Raw genomic sequence first — 15,605 nt, 5'->3', positions numbered from 1 at the left:
GAACTCCAACATCTAGCGCAGACCTTGTTAACCCGGGCGACATCTGAGCCGGTATGGCTTTCTAAAATTTACGTCTCACCATATTTTTTATGGGAGAGACACTCTTTGTCTGACTCCTCTGATGAGACCTGTCCAGTATGGTTGAACCTCTGGCATAGCTCTCATCTTCCTCAGAGTACACAAGCCCCACAACCACATCAAGGTAGTGGGGGATGATTATTATTATTATTATTATTCCTCCAAGGTCCCTTCCAACTCTGTTATTCTGTTATGTATATAATTTTTCAATTGTAAATATAATTCATATTATTCATATTCATATTATTATTATTCACTATACTCTTAACATTAGAAAAGCAATACAGTACGAGTAATCCAGGAATTACTTTGCAGTTGAAAAGGTTTTTTAAAAGAGTGCTTACTTGCAGGGAAACCTTTACTTTATTTTAATTTATATGGCTTCCCTCCTCCTGCTGTTTCAATGCAGGTAGCTGTCAACTTACAACCATTCCTTTAGTGACCTACAAGGGCACTGAAAAAAAATAACTCACAACTGGTTCTTGCACTTAGGACCGTCACAGCATCCCCTCACTCATGTGATCGAAATTCAAGCATTTAGCAACAAACTTATAATGGCTGTATCGTGGGGTCATGTGATCACCATTTCCAACCTTCCCAGTTGACTTCTGACAAGCAAAGTCAAGTCAACAGGGAAGTTGGATTTGCTTAAAGATCACATGATTCTCCTATAACTATGCCAAACCCCCCCCCCCAATTTTATGGGAAGTCCCACAAATTGGCTTCTAGTAAAATGTTCATATTACATGATCAGCAGTGGGGAAATACATTTTGCATATTGCAGTGGGATTCCAATATATTTATTCCGCATGAAAAATCTAAAGTAAATTACCTCTTAAAATCTGGTAAAGAAAAACTTTGACGTGATCTGAGCTGAGTGGCTGAGGAGAGACGATAATCTTATGGAGATCACTCTGCATCAGTTCTGTAACAACATATCTTTAATTGTATTCATTAAGGAAAATACAAGACAGAAAGTGGATCAGATAATTAAAGTTCCTGTAACACGCAAGAGACACCACAATAACCGCTCCTTTTCATTTCACTTAATCTGTAGGTATTTGTATGTTACAGAACCAGAAATGATTTGGACAGTTGCTAAGAATTATTTTAATCATAAGGCCCTGCTCTTTACCTCTAAGCTATTTTTTAAACTAGAGGACCATTAAACAAAAAACAAAAAACCTTTGTGCTTGAGGCAGTAAATCTCTTTTTTCTTTTCAGTTATACAACACCCACTTTTCAAAAGTTGCACTTTTTTCTTTCAGATTGGCAATTTTACATGAGAAACAAGACAAAAAGTCCCCAGTGATAGACCTGGACTGACAGGAAATCGAAATCATACCAGAGAACCCGCCCACTTCTCACATGCAACATTAAAGACAGGAATGCAAGTTAAAGAGGCACCTTGGGAAAGAGAAATCGCTCCTGTCTGTTCACTTGAGTTATAACTGCTTAGATGAGTACACGATTTTCTACTGTCTCCAATAAAGTCTTTCAATATAACTGAAAGGGAGATCAAGATGCTGAGCTGGGCTCCACCTCCTGCATCAAGGCAATTGCCAAGCAAGATATCTGATGTATGATCTTGGTTGTTGACAACAGTCTGGGAGGACACAGAGCCTGAAGCAAAACCAGTGTATCTTGATTTTCAAGTATCAAGCTGTGCTTTCAGCACTGGAAGATTTTAGGACCAAGCAGTAGTGAAGAAAATAACTCTAAGCTTAAGGAAGAAAAGACAGAGTTAGAGTTGCAAGCACAACATAAACGGAGCTGGATCAGGGGATGGGACCTGACATATAAAGATGGTGAAGATGATGACAGCATCTTTTTAATATTAGCTCCTCTGATATGGAATGGAATAGAATGCAGGGGAGGAGAGGCTAAAAACATTCCCTTTTTTGGGGCCATCTTTTAGGAATCGTGATTTTGCCTTTTTAAAACATACAACGTACAGCAAAACTGATTTTATTTAGGAAACAGAAAAGAGATTTTACATTTTAAAAAGAAAATATGGATTGGGACAATAAATTAACACAGATACATAGATACACACACAACAACCTGTGACCTGTTGGGCCATCATTTCAAAGCTATTTCCTTACCTAAATAGAGAAACCGAATGACCACAGGTGAGCAAAACAAAAAATCAGTGGGGACGGGGATAACCTCTCACTTCTTGTTGGCTTCTCCATTGAGTTTTCTTTTTGTGGGAACTGGGCAGTGAGCATCGGAAAGCTTCCTTCCTTCCTTCCTTCCTTCCTTCCTTCCTTCCTTCCTTCCTTCCTTCCTTCCTTCCTTCCTTCCTTCTTTCCTTTTCTTTCTCCATTCTCTACCTCCCTTACTTCTTTCCTCCTTCTTCCTTTCCTTTCCTACTTCCTTCCTCACCCACCCATTGTTCCTCTTCTCAGCAGGCAAGCAAATGGCTGCTGCCAGGTGGAAGAGAGAGCAAGGGAGTATGGTGCAAGCACAGAAGGGCTGACACTCCCAGGGACTTGTGAGAAGCTGTCAGGGAACATTGAAAATGAGGATGGTGGCTGACTGAGGATGCGCTGAAGCAGTCACAACTTCCCACATTTCATTCTCTTGGGAGTAATGGGTCCCAGCATTCTTTAAGTTAGCCCATTTGATGTACTTAGTTGAAAAAGTCTTGCCCTACGATGCACCGTTTCACCCGTTATAGATTACAGATACAAGAGATGTGTGTGTGTGTGTGTGTTTTAAAAGCTGCTGCTGTCTTTTTTTTTTAAGTCCACTTATATACTTGCCCATTTCACAACTGTGACTCTGGACGGCTAACAATTTGTTATACTAGCTGTATATTTTATTTATTCCTGTTTCTCAAATCTCTTTGTAAGTGGATTGCAAAGATATATTTACAGTGAGGGGTAAAGTGAGAAGTATATTCCAATGTTTTAATTGTATTTGTTCTAGAAATAGCAGAGGGAAACAATAATCACAACCAAGATTTTAGGCAGAAGGAGTGGGTTTGAGCCTAATGGGTCCAGAGCTTTGACAAGATATGGCATACAGGTTGCTAATTATTCCTTGTGTATATCTGCATCAGAATATCAGACATTAATCTGAGCAAGTAATCCAGATAATATGCCAAAGAAAAGGCAAATTTAGAGAAAAAATAAACTTTAACACTTTACTGTCCAAAGCTCATTTTTGTATGCCTGACCTCAGCCTAATATGCCTGTATTTCAAAAGCTGCAAAGAGCATTTCAAAAGTATTTGCATCATTTCCATGTAATAATCAAGCTGTTGCTTTTATAGCTAATTCCAGTTTTGTAGGTCATCTGTTTATACCATGTTATGGGATGGTAAAAACATGATCCCCGCTGGGGACTAGAGACACTTAAAAAGTAGCAGCTCCCACCTCCCATTTATCAGCCAGATAAAGAACAGCTTCTGAGAGCTTCCTTTTTTTCCCCCCTGCAGAAAATAACACACAACCCTAACAATTGATTCCCCTGGGACTGCAAAAGAGAAGGAAAGCATAGAAATGTTTCCCACTAGCCAGGGCACGGTGTGATCTTGCAATATGTGTGCACAAAAGCTTTTTACAGTCTTATATATTTTGAGGATCATTTGGTCAAAAACAGGGAAGAGATCAAAGTGAATGGCCTAACAGGGTAAGCAACCTTGCTCTTTTGTGACTCATGGACTTCAACTCCCAGAATTCCTGAGCGGCTGCCAAAGCAACAGTCACATAAGTGGGGCTCGAGTCTAAGGCAACAAATAGAGAGTCAATGGAGATTCTCAGTCATCCAGGTCATTGTTGTCTCAAGGGTGCTTTTCAAATGGCAAGTGGACTGTTTTTTTGAGGAGGAGGAAGAAGAAGCTTCACTTCCCATCAGTTTCATCCGTTGTTACTGGATGGTGGGGTACCTACCCTTCCATCCCCTCTCCATCCAATCACAACTGATGAAGGGTGAGAAGTGAAATGTCTTCTTCTTCTTCTTCTTCTTCTTCTTCTTCTTCTTCTTCTTCTTCTTCTTCTTCTTCTTCTTCTTCTTCTTCTTCTTCTTCTTCTTCTTCTTCTTCTTCTTCTTCTTCTTCTTCTTCTTCTTCTTCTTCTTCTTCTTCTTCTTCTTCTTCTTCTTCTTCTTCTTCTTCTTCTTCTTCTTCTTCTTCTTCTTCTTCTTCTTCTTCTTCTTCTTCTTCTTCTTCTTCTTCTTCTTCTTCTTCTTCTTCTTCCTCCTTCTCCTCCTCCTCCTCCTCCTCCCTCTTCTTCTCCCTCTTCCTCAAAAAACAGTACAGTTTCCTTTTGAAAAATCACATTTGAAACTTAAGAAACTGTTTCAGGCAAGCCCCTCTCTAGTTTACATGAAAATAAAAAAGAAGGAAGCAAGGATTTGTAAGATAAAAGTAATACTGGCTTAAATTGCATTGTTGTTTTTTTTAGCCTGGTCTGCCTTCAAGGTCATTCACTCTCCCTTTTACAATACAGGTTTAAATCAGTTAAATCATTTTTTTCTAGGCCATTGTAACTTTGAATGGTCACTAAATGAACGGTTGTAAGCCAAGGACTACCTGCACTTTGTTCTTTTAAAACAAGAGCCGTCAACCACACTACCCCTGACTTTCCTTCTACTGGTAGCTCTTAAAACTGGGTATCTGCTTAAAGCATAATCTGCCCTCCAAAAAGTTTCCTGAAACATTTAGAGATTCTGTACAGAGCATCTAGCCCAGGGGTAGGCAACCTTGGCTCTTTTATGACTCGTGGACTTCAACTCCCATGGCTGGCTCAGGAATTCTGGGAGTTGAAGTCCATGAGTCATAAAAGAGCCAAGGTTGCCTACCCCTGATCTAGCCCCTTTTAGAGGTTGTGTTAAGCTCTGAGGGAAAGGAATCATTGCATCCAAATGTGCACAAACAACTTTTGGTACAGCTTGAAATCAGTTTTAAACGCGATCTGGGCAAACTCCATTAAAATAAAATCACTACAAACACCTTGACATATGACTGTTAAACAACTGTTTAACAACATAAGAGCCGAGGTGGCGCAGCAGTTAGAGTGCAGTACTGCAGGCCACTTTAGCTGACTGTGTTTAGCAGGTCAGCGGTTCAAATCTCACCGGCTCAAGGTTGACTCAGCCTTCCATCCTTCCGGGGTAGGTAAAATGAGGACCCAGATTGTTGGGGGCAATGTAAATATATATATACATTGCTTACTGGTGTACACCGCTTAGAGAGTGCTTGCACTTAAAGCGGTATATAAGTCTCATAAATAAATAAATAAACTGATCGGTTATAATGGCCTCTAAAAAAGGGACTTATGGCCTGTATTCACAACTCACGACCATCATACCACCCGTGGTCATGTGACTACAATTTGAATGCTTGGCAACCAGATCGCATTTATGACCCATTGCAGCATCCTGCAGTTACGTGATTGCAATTAGGACCTACAAAAAAACACCGCAATAGGGAAACTGGATTCACTTAAAGATCACATGATTAATTTAATTACCGTGGTGATTTGGTTAACAATCACCATGAAACTGGTTATAAAATCAGGTCCAAGTTCACTTATGACCACAACATTTTTATGATGGAAAGGGGCGTTGACTTACCTGAACACCTTTTCTCAGCAGGATGATGTAGAGTCCAATGGATGGGTTCTATGACAGCCTTCCTGCCCGGCAGACTGGGTAAAAACTTTGGCCACACCCCTTCCTCTGGGCGTGACCACAGTTTTGACTTAGGCGAGAAACTTTGTTGGAATTAATATTGCAGCTCTTTATTATCTACCTGCCTAGACCTAACCCCTGGGTGGGCTTGGACTCTACATCATCCTGCTGAGAAAAGGCATTCAGGTAAGTCAACGCCCCTTCTCCAGCAGGATGGCTGTAGAGTCCAATGGATGGGACATACCAAAGCCCTCATGTCCCCCTGGGAGGGAAAGTCTAGGCTACCGAATTCTGAGCAGATACGACTTGCTGTAGCACTCTTCTACCAAAGGCAGCGTCTGATGCGGCCAGGGAGTCTAAACGGTAGTGCCGGATGAAGACAAACGGTGAAGACCAAGTTGCTGCCCTGCAAATTTCTTCTACCGGCGCTTGCGTTAGCCACACCGCCGATGTGGCTGCGCTCCGTGTGGAGTGGGCGGTCACATGTGCGGGTGCTGGTAGTTCCTGTGAGACATAGGCCTGGGCTATGCAGGCTCTGATCCACCTACCTATGGTGGAAGAAGACACCTTCTTTCCCATAGATGATGGTTGAAAGGAAACAAATAATGCTTCTGTCTTGCGGAATGCCAACGTGCGTTTCACGTAGAAACACAGCGCCCTACGCACGTCCAGCTTGTGCCATCTATGCTCTAGCCTATGTTTGGGTTTTGGGCAGAAATCAGGAAGAATCAATTCCTGAGATCTGTGAAAGATGCTGTTTACCTTCGGAATGAAGGCCGGGTCTGGCCTAAGAACGACCCTGTCCTTGAAAAAGGTGCACAGATCCTTCCTTACTGATAGTGCCGCTAGTTCTGAAATTCTCCTTGCTGAAGTAATTGCCACGAGAAAGGCTACCTTCAGCGATAGGTGGTGAAGAGAACACGAATCAAGGGGCTCGAATGGTGCTGATGTCAAGGCTAGAAGGACTTTAGGCAGGTTCCACGACGGGTACCTGTGAATGACGGGGGGCCTTGTGTTGGTCGCCCCCTTTAAAAAGGCGCTAATCGCTGGATGTTGCGCTAGGGATGTCAAGTTGTCGCAAGAGAGAACAGTTGAGAGGGCCGATATCTGTCTGCGAATAGTGTTGACTGATAGGCCCTTGTTAAGACCCTCCAGGAGGTAATCTAGAATATTGGGGATGGATACTGCAGCCGGATCTAGGCACGCAGAAGCGCACCACCTACAAAAGCCTTTCCATGTAGCATCGTAAATCCTGTTCGTGGACGCTCGTCGTGAAGCTTGTATGATCGATATCACCTCTGCCGAGTAAGCCTGCTTGGCTAAACCTTGCCGCTCAAATGCCAAGCGGCTAGTTGTAGCCACTGGGGGTCTGGGTGCACAAACTTGCCCTGGCTGAGAGTTACTCTGTCCGGGGGAATCCTCCACGGGGGTGATATCGAAAAGTCCACGAGGTCGGCAAACCACGGGCGCCGTGGCCAATGCGGGGCAATGCAGACTATCTCTGCGCCTTCCAGGATCAGTTTGCGTATGGTCGCCGGTATTAAGGGCAACGGTGGGAAGGCGTACAGGAGATGCGCCGGCCACTGACACCTGAGAGCATCCGTTCCCTCCGACCCCGGAGACGGGAATCTGGAGAAGAACCTGGGGAGTTGTGTGTTCTTGTGGTTGGCAAATAGGTCCAGATGCGGTTGCCCGAATCTCCAGGAGATCTCCTCGAACAGAGCCGGATCCAGGCGCCATTCCGACTGGTCCACCTTGGCTCTGCTCAGGGAGTCTGCCTGGGTGTTTGCCTCCCCCGAGATGTGTTCCGCTTTGATGGAACTCACGTTGGTCTCTGCCCACCGAGCCAGAGCTAATGCCTCCTTCATTAGTTCCGCTGATCGCGTTCCCCCTTCCTTGTTTACATGGGCCTTGGCTGCTACATTGTCCGTTAATCGAGGACGTGTCTCCCTGTTACTAGATGTGAGAAACGGCGTAGGGCCAGGTGGATGGCCCGGAGCTCTAGCCAATTGATGCTGTGTGACAGGTCCTTCTGGTCCCACTGGCCCTGTGCTATCTGGGTTCCCAGGTGGGCTCCCCATCCAAACAGGCTCGCGTCTGTCGTGAGCGTGACCCTGTTCGGTTCCTTGAATATGCTCCCCTTGAGTATCTTGGGGGATGTCCACCATTTCAGTGATCTCATCACCTGTACTGGTACCAAGACCTTCCTGTTGGAGGTGCTGAGATTCCTCCTCTGGTAGGGTAGGAGGAACCACTGCAACTCCCTCGAATGGAGCCTTGCCCATGGTGTGATGCCCATGCAAGATATCATCTTCCCCAGGAGTTTCGAGAGCTGTATCAAGGGCACTCTCCTGATTCTCTGAATTTGGTGAATTAGCTTGGATATGTTGATTTGTCGTTCCTGGGAAAGGTATACCCTGCACTGTGACGAGTCTATCACTGCGCCTAGGTGATGCAGTCTCCTTGAGGGAGTAAGATGACTCTTGGCTAGATTGACCGAGAATCCATGCCCCTGTAGGGTTCGGATTGTGGTGTTGAGATCTGCCTTTGCTTGTTCCTGAGATCTGGACTGAATCAGGATGTCGTCCAGATAAAACTGTACGCGAACCGGCATCAGCCTGAGATGGGCCGCTATTACCGCTAGGATCTTGGTAAATAACCTTGGCGCTGAGGATAGCCCGAAGGGAAGGGCCCTGTATTGGTAATGCCGGCCCGCGTAGGTAAATCTGAGGAATTTCCGGTAACTGGGATGAATGGGAATGTGTAGGTACGCCTCTGTTAGGTCTATTGAGGATAGCAGATCGTCTTCCCTGACGCTGGCTAGGATGGATTTCAAGGAGTGCATCTTGAACCTCCTGTATTTTATGTAATAATTCAGGCCCTTCAGATCCAATATTGCTCTCCATCCTCCTGATGTCTTCGGGATAACGAAGAGGATGGAATAAAATCCTCTTCCTTCCTCTCCCTTTGGAACCCTCTCTATGGCTTGAATTGACAGGAGGTGAGCTATGGCCAAAGTTAACAGCCTTGCCTTGTGTACCTTTTTGGAGATGGGACATCTGATGAACCGGCTTGGTGGGGGAGAACAAAAGTCTAAGGTCAGACCATGTCTGATCGTTTCCAGGACCCAGGAGTCGGTAGTGGTCTGCTCCCAGACCTTGATGAAATTTCCTAACCGACCCTCTATGGCAGTGTCCTGTTTGGCGTCACTTGGTGCGCTTAAAGGACCTGCCTCCCGATCCCCTATATGGTTGTCTGGACTGGAACTGGCCTCTGGCTCCTGTGCTTTGGCGATCCTGGGGTCGATCCTGTCTCGGGTAGAAGGATCGCAAGCCTCTGGGCCAGTCCCAGGATTGCCCTGACCGAAAGGGCTGCCTCCATTCCCAGAGGCTTCCTGGGCGGGAGCCCTGTCTCCGGAAGTCCTGACTGATTCTCCTATCAAATTTCTTTGATGGGTGTACTAATATCTTCCTCTTGTCTCTGCCTTCACTGACATGCGGGTCCAGTATGGACCCAAATAGGGATGCCCCGCTGTATTTGGACGTCGAAAGACGCCACTTGGACCTCAGGTGTCTTCCAATTTTTGAGCCACAGTAGTCTACGCGAGGCCACTGTGGCCGCAATGGATCTTGCCGCGTACTTTGTTGCGTACAGCGAAGCGTCAGCTGTGAACTGAGAGGCCGCGAGGAGCTTGGCCAATGTCTGGTGTACTCTGACCTGATCTGGAGGCACCGTGCTTTGCAGTTCCCTCAGCCACATAATACAGGCCCTCGCGAAGAATGATGATGAAGTGGCTGCTTTGGCCGCCCAGGCTGCAGCCATGTGGGAACGGCGGAGGGAGTGTTCAAATTTCTTTTCTTCAGGTTTCAAGACCTCCGCCATGTCTCCTGGAATCGCGGAGGTAGAAAATAATGAGATCAAAGGGTTATCTACCGTGGGAACCTCTAACATGCTCGAGAAGGAGGGAGAGAGATTGAAAAGCTTTCTTTCCACGCTATTGGGCGCCGGTGGGCTTGCAAGTGAGGACCATTGTTCCTCTACCGTGGTCATGAAGACCTCCGGACATGGAATGTACTTATCCTGTGGGACCTTTTTGGTAAATAAAGGATTGGCCTCCTTGCTTGTAGAGGGCATCTCCTCCTGTACTGATGTCAGGCTGACCGTGGAGACTGCCTTTATGAGGAGTGATTTTAGGAGCGCTGGGTTAAAGAGGCCAGAGCTCGTCGCCTGCTCAGGTGCGGTCTCCTCATCCTCCGACAGGGGCATGTCTGACATATCAAGGTCTAATGAGTCGCCCTCTCCTAATTGAGAGGAGGTCTCAGAAATGTTGGTAGGGGGCGGCCTAGTTCGTCCCTTATGGGGAGTGTGAAAGGCCACTTGCCCCTTAGAAGCCATGAACTGGGAAAAGGCATCCTGCATGAATGCCTGAAATCGTGCTGACCATATGTTCTCCTGCGCTTTGTCGTTGGGGTGACACGCTGGAGTATGGTCGGGCGAAGAAGCTGGTGAGGAGGGATTGGAGGAATCTAACTGTTCAGTTTCCCCAGGAGGAGACCAAGTTTTGAGAACTTCCTGGGCAGTAGGCTCTGAGATGGGAGTCACCACTGGGACAGGGGAAACCATACTTGTCCCATTGGAATTGGTTCTCTGTGCCCTGCTAATTTGTCTTTCTAAAGCCAAATGTCTCCTCAAAGCCTCTCGCTCAGCCGTTTTAGATTGTCCCTTCTGAGTAAGGTGCTTTGTTTTAGCCTTCTTCTTCCCCCCCCACCTCTGTTTCAGAGGATCTGCGCTTTTGTTGCTGCTGTGGGGGGGACAATTGAGGGACCTGTGTGACTGAATACGAGACATTGTCTGCCATTGTGCCAGGTACCCCGAGTAGGCAATACCTGGAGTGGGGAATTAGGTTACGCAGATCAGTCGCAGATAATTGGGACTAAAAGTCCTCCTCTGCACAGATAAACAATGGCCGGACTGACAGAATCTTTTGGACCAGAAGATCCTGTAAGGCGGTGACTAAAGGTCACAATAGAAACAGTCAGATAAAAATATTCCTCCTCCCCTCCTCACTGAGGTCCAGACTCAATCTGGTTAATATGTTTTTCCCCAATCTGTGGCTGTGGTAGCAGACCACGATCAGAACTGATAGCAGTTCTCTTCTTTTATTCCTCTTCCCCTCTTTTGCCCCACTGTGTTAATGTAACCTCTGTCGGGCAACTTGCACCGAAAATTCCTTTCTCTATATGCAGGGAAATGAGCTCCGGATGGTAGGCCCACCCACAAAGGAAAAAACGGCGGGCTAACCGCTCGTTTAAAATGGCGAATGGGAGGAAGCCCCGCCTCCCAATAGTAGTCAGGAGAGCCACGAGGCTCCAACAATGGCGGATCTCTACTAGCCAGCAATAGGGTAATTACCGGCTTAAAGTGGCCTTTTGGCCTTAAGGGGCTGCGCCTCTCCCTGGGGGGGGAAAAACGGCGCTGAGGCTCTGCCGGCCGGTTAGGGCGCGCCTTGTTTCTCGCGCCGCTCAGCTGATCAAGAGTGAGCGGCGCAGCGGCTCTGTTGATCGCCGGGTTGGTATTCCCCGCGCCGCTCAGCTGCTTGGCGCTGAGCGGCGTCCCGGCTGCTCAATCCGGACGGAGTGCGGTCCCCGTGCCCTCAGCTTTCTTGGCGGGCCGGAGAACGGCGAGCGATCCGGAAAATGTCCCCGCGCCAAACAGCTGCTTGGGGAATATGCGGGGAAACCGGTGACCGGCCCGAGCCCCCCCCTGGCTAGCCGCCCTGACGACCTTCTCACCACTCCGACGATCCTGGTTGGGAGTCCGTCTAGGTCCTAATCAGCTGCCAGAGATCCCTGCTTGCTAATACCAACAAAACAAGAAAAAAACTGGAAGAGGAGGTTTTTCTCTTTGTGGAATTTCCTTTCTTTCTCAAGAGCTGCTCTCGCACTTCTACCAGGCTTCGAGACTGAGTCAAAACTGGGATCACGCCCAGAGGAAGGGGTGTGGCCAAAGTTTTTACCCAGTCTGCCGGGCAGGAAGGCTGTCATAGAACCCATCCATTGGACTCTACAGCCATCCTGCTGGAGAATTCAGATTTCACTTGTGGTTGTAAAGCGAGGGCTAACTGTAAAGAGACACACTTTCCATTTCAAACTGCAACTTGGGTTACTTTTTCACTTCTCCCCACCCACACAGGAGCACTATTTTATCCTTTCTACACTCAACTGGATGAAAAACTCTGAGGCATTGTTATTTGGGGTTTTTTCTCATTATGGTCCAAAGAGTTGCACTAGACAGATTATTCTACAAAACTAGCAATGCCCTACCTACCAATAGTGGTAACCAAGTTGTGATAGCAATATGCGCCCCCAGGATTACAGGCAAAAATTATTAATGATGTTGTTGGAAACAAGAGTGGAGGACAGCTCTTCTTTCTATGTCCTTCTTATGAGTTTGGTAGAGAGACCTTCATATGTTTTTGTAAGTGTTTTAGCAAAGCCTGATAGAGAGAAAAAATTCATAAATTTGTAGAAAGCTGATTTTTAAAGTATAACTAGATTTCACATTTAGAATCACAGCTTAAAGCAGCAATTCAGGCCCAGGGTTCAATTCCCTATTTAATGTAGGAATCCAAATAATCCAGTTCCCCAAATGGTTATCTAATCCAGGGGTCCCCAACCCCTGGTCCGTGGACTGGTACCGGGCTGCGGCATGCCAGCAACCAGGCCGCACGAACAAGCAAAGCCCCATCCGCGGAATGCAGGCAGGACACAAAATCACACGCCCTCCGGTCCACGGAAAAACCTCTCTCTACATAACCGGTCCCTGGTGCCCAAAAGGTTGGGGACCTCTGAGCTAATCCCTGCTTCCAGTGATAGAAAATTCATCACCTTCTTGCTAATTGCTTCCACTGATGAACTGTTCTTACCCATTAGCAAGCTTTTTCTAACAACTCAAACTGAAACCTGCCTTCCTGTGACCTATATTCTAGAACACTACAGAATAGGTTTTGACTTCCTATTATCTGATATTCTTTCAGATACTTGAAATGTTTAACCATTACATCTCTGTTTTTCAAGGTTCTTCAGTCTTTCCTAGTTTTTGTCTTATGATCCCCACTACAGTTTCTTGGAACAAGGATGCTAGCTTCTCCTAATAGTCTGTTTTTTTATTTGTAATATTAGTGTTTGATGGTTGTTAGTATGTTTCTTCTTCTTTTCTTTATTTTGCATTTTAACTTTGGAAATAAAATTAAAGATGTTTGCCAAAAAAATAAAGTCTTCTCTACTGCAATCGGTATAGATTTTTCATCCAACCTAAACAAGGTGAGGAAAGCATGCAGAGAATAGTGTCTAAAATTATTTTCAACCCCTTTCCAATGGCCATAGGATAGGTATATAGTATCTTCAGGAAAATTGATGTCTGTATATATGTGTGTGTCAACACTTCAGAGAATAGGCTGAAGATCCAGATGGATCTTGACAGACTTGAACACTGGGCCCTATCTAACAAAATACATTTAGGCAAGTATTTTACACTTAGGCAAGAAAAACCAAATGTACATCTACAGATTAGGTGAAACTTGGCTCAATAACAGTAACTATGAGAGGGATCTTGGAGTCCTAGTGCCACGCCTCCCCAGAACTGGTCCCTGGTGTGGTTTCGTGTGCTGCCTGCATCCAGCCGGTGGGGCTTCACTTGTTTGTGTGGCCTGGTTGTTGGTATGCCACAGCCCAGTGCCAGTCCACGGACTGGGGGTTGGGAACCCCTGTCCTAGTGGACAATCACTTAAATATGAGCCAACAGTGTGAGGCAGCAGTCAAAAAAGCCAATGCAATCCTAGGCTGCATTACCAGAGGGATAGAATCAAGATCACAATGAAGTATTAGTACCACTTTATAAAGCCTTAATAAGACCACTGCATCCAGTTTTGGTTGCCATATTACAAAAAAAAAAATGTTGAGAGTCTGGAAAGAGTGTAGAAAAGAGCAACAAAGATGATTAGGGGCCTGGAAGCTAAAGCATATGAAGAATGGCTGCAGGAATTGGGTATGTTTAGTCTAGTGAAAATAATGACATGACCGCAGTGTTCCAATATCTGAGGGGCTGCCACAAAGAAGAGGGGGTCAACCTATTCTCCAAAGGCAGGACAAGAAGCAATGGATGGAACCTAATCAAGGAGAGAAGCAGCCTAGAATTAAGGAGAAATTTCCTAAAAGTGAGAACTATTAACCAGCTTGCCTTTAGAAATTGTGGATGCTCCATCACTGCAGGCTTTTAAGAAGAAACTGGACAGCCACTTGTCTATAATGGTATAGGGTCTCCTGCTTGAATGAGGGTTGGACTAGAAGAGCACCAAGGTCCCTTCCAACTCTTTATTCTGTTATTATTTGCCCCTTCTGTTGCATCTGTGTGTTTGCATATGTTTTGTATCATGAGACAAGGAGGGTATGTGACTTAGAATGAATGAGTCAGCAACATCCCAAGTCTCTGACCAAATGCTTCTCCCATAGGGATGCATTGGAGAATTTTTTAATGTATTTTTTCTTTGCAGCCCCCAGCTGCAAAGAAACTTATTTTTTAAACTTGACATTTCTTTTGTCAACTTCTCCCCAATGCCAATTTTGGCCCGATCATATTCTTTTTCATAGAGTTATATACTGCTGCCTGCCTGGCAGACAGAGTCCCAAGCCTCTTTGTTCCATTTCACTTAGAACATAGAATAACAGAGCTGGAAGGAAACTTGGAGGTCTTCTAATCCAGCCCCCTGCTCAAGCAGAAGACCCTATACCATTTCAGACAAACTTGTCCAGTCTTTCTGAAACCCTCCAGTGATGGAGCACCCACAACTTCTGAAGGCAAGCTATTCCATTGGCTGATTGCTCTCACCGTTAGTTTTAGGTTGCTTCTCTCCTTGTTATAAGTCATAACAACTTATAACCACATTATAAGTTTATAACCTTATTATATAAAGTTTATAACAAGGTTGTAAGATTATAACTTGCACAGAAAGTTTCCATGTATTTACTTCTGGAACAGGGATTGCAATACAGTAGTCTGTACTTCACTGGGCACATGAAACTTCCTTGTTTGGCTCTCCCACCTAAATCCTCCCCAGCTTCAGTCCCAAACAAGATACCTCCCAGATGTCTCAACTAGTTGCCATGCCAACTAAAGCAACTTAAATGAAATAAGGTCCTGGAATAGCCTCTGCATTGCTCTGGGTTTGCTGTGCTTTACAAAGTGTTTCAGAAGGACTCAGAGGTGCTATTAGTTTGAAGAGTGAATATCTTTTGATTGTCTTTGGACAATTTAACAAGGGCCTAGAAACAAGAGCAAAAGCAGACTTTCCTTGGAGCTTCACCACTTTAGCATAATTTTAAATCAGCTGGCATCTGGGTAGGTCAAACATGGTGATGAATTCTCTCATCTTACTGGCAATAAAAGTATAATTAAACAATATAATAAAAAGCAGGTTTCAGTGGATGCTCTGCCTTTCGACACTTACTGTAACTCCAATTCACATTAGAGCAAGAGAGCACGTGAGGTTGCTCTGGTTACAATACCTTCAAACCAAACAGCACCTCCTGGGCAGAAAATACTGACAGTAATAATTAGCAAATTGCTGCATAAAATTAGAGCCACGAAATAGCAATTTACTTCAGAACAACAGTAGCAGGGGACAATAGCAGGCCTTTAATTTGTGCTGACTCAGAAGCCAAAGAAGTCAAAGGGCTGTGCCACACTGACAAAGCAACCCGAAGTGCAAGTCTAAGTATTGTTTCACAATTCCCTTTGCTGCAAATGAAGAATTCAGAAATATCTGCTACAGTTTCTTATCCTGGAGGGGAAAAAAAGCATTATTATTTTTTTTTACAAGTAAGCAGCTGG

The 15,605-nt window shown here is 45.3% G+C and overlaps 1 protein-coding gene across 3 annotated transcripts in view; it reads right to left on the bottom strand.

Annotated features, from left to right (window-relative positions):
* Window positions 1–15,605, bottom strand: part of NLK (nemo like kinase) — a 131,247-nt gene that overhangs the window by 21,129 nt on the left and 94,513 nt on the right. For all 3 annotated transcript variants that reach the window (XM_039341479.1, XM_039341489.1, XM_039341470.1), the window contains one exon: window positions 911–1,017. In XM_039341479.1, the coding sequence (XP_039197413.1) occupies window positions 911–1,017 (107 nt within the window). The remainder of the gene's footprint in view (window positions 1–910; window positions 1,018–15,605) is intronic.

This window comes from Crotalus tigris, unplaced genomic scaffold (genome assembly GCF_016545835.1).
Source record: "Crotalus tigris isolate CLP2741 ecotype Arizona unplaced genomic scaffold, ASM1654583v1 scf7180000017550.10884619, whole genome shotgun sequence".
NCBI lineage: Eukaryota > Metazoa > Chordata > Lepidosauria > Squamata > Viperidae > Crotalus > Crotalus tigris.
This window is presented reverse-complemented; position numbering and strand designations above follow the sequence as displayed.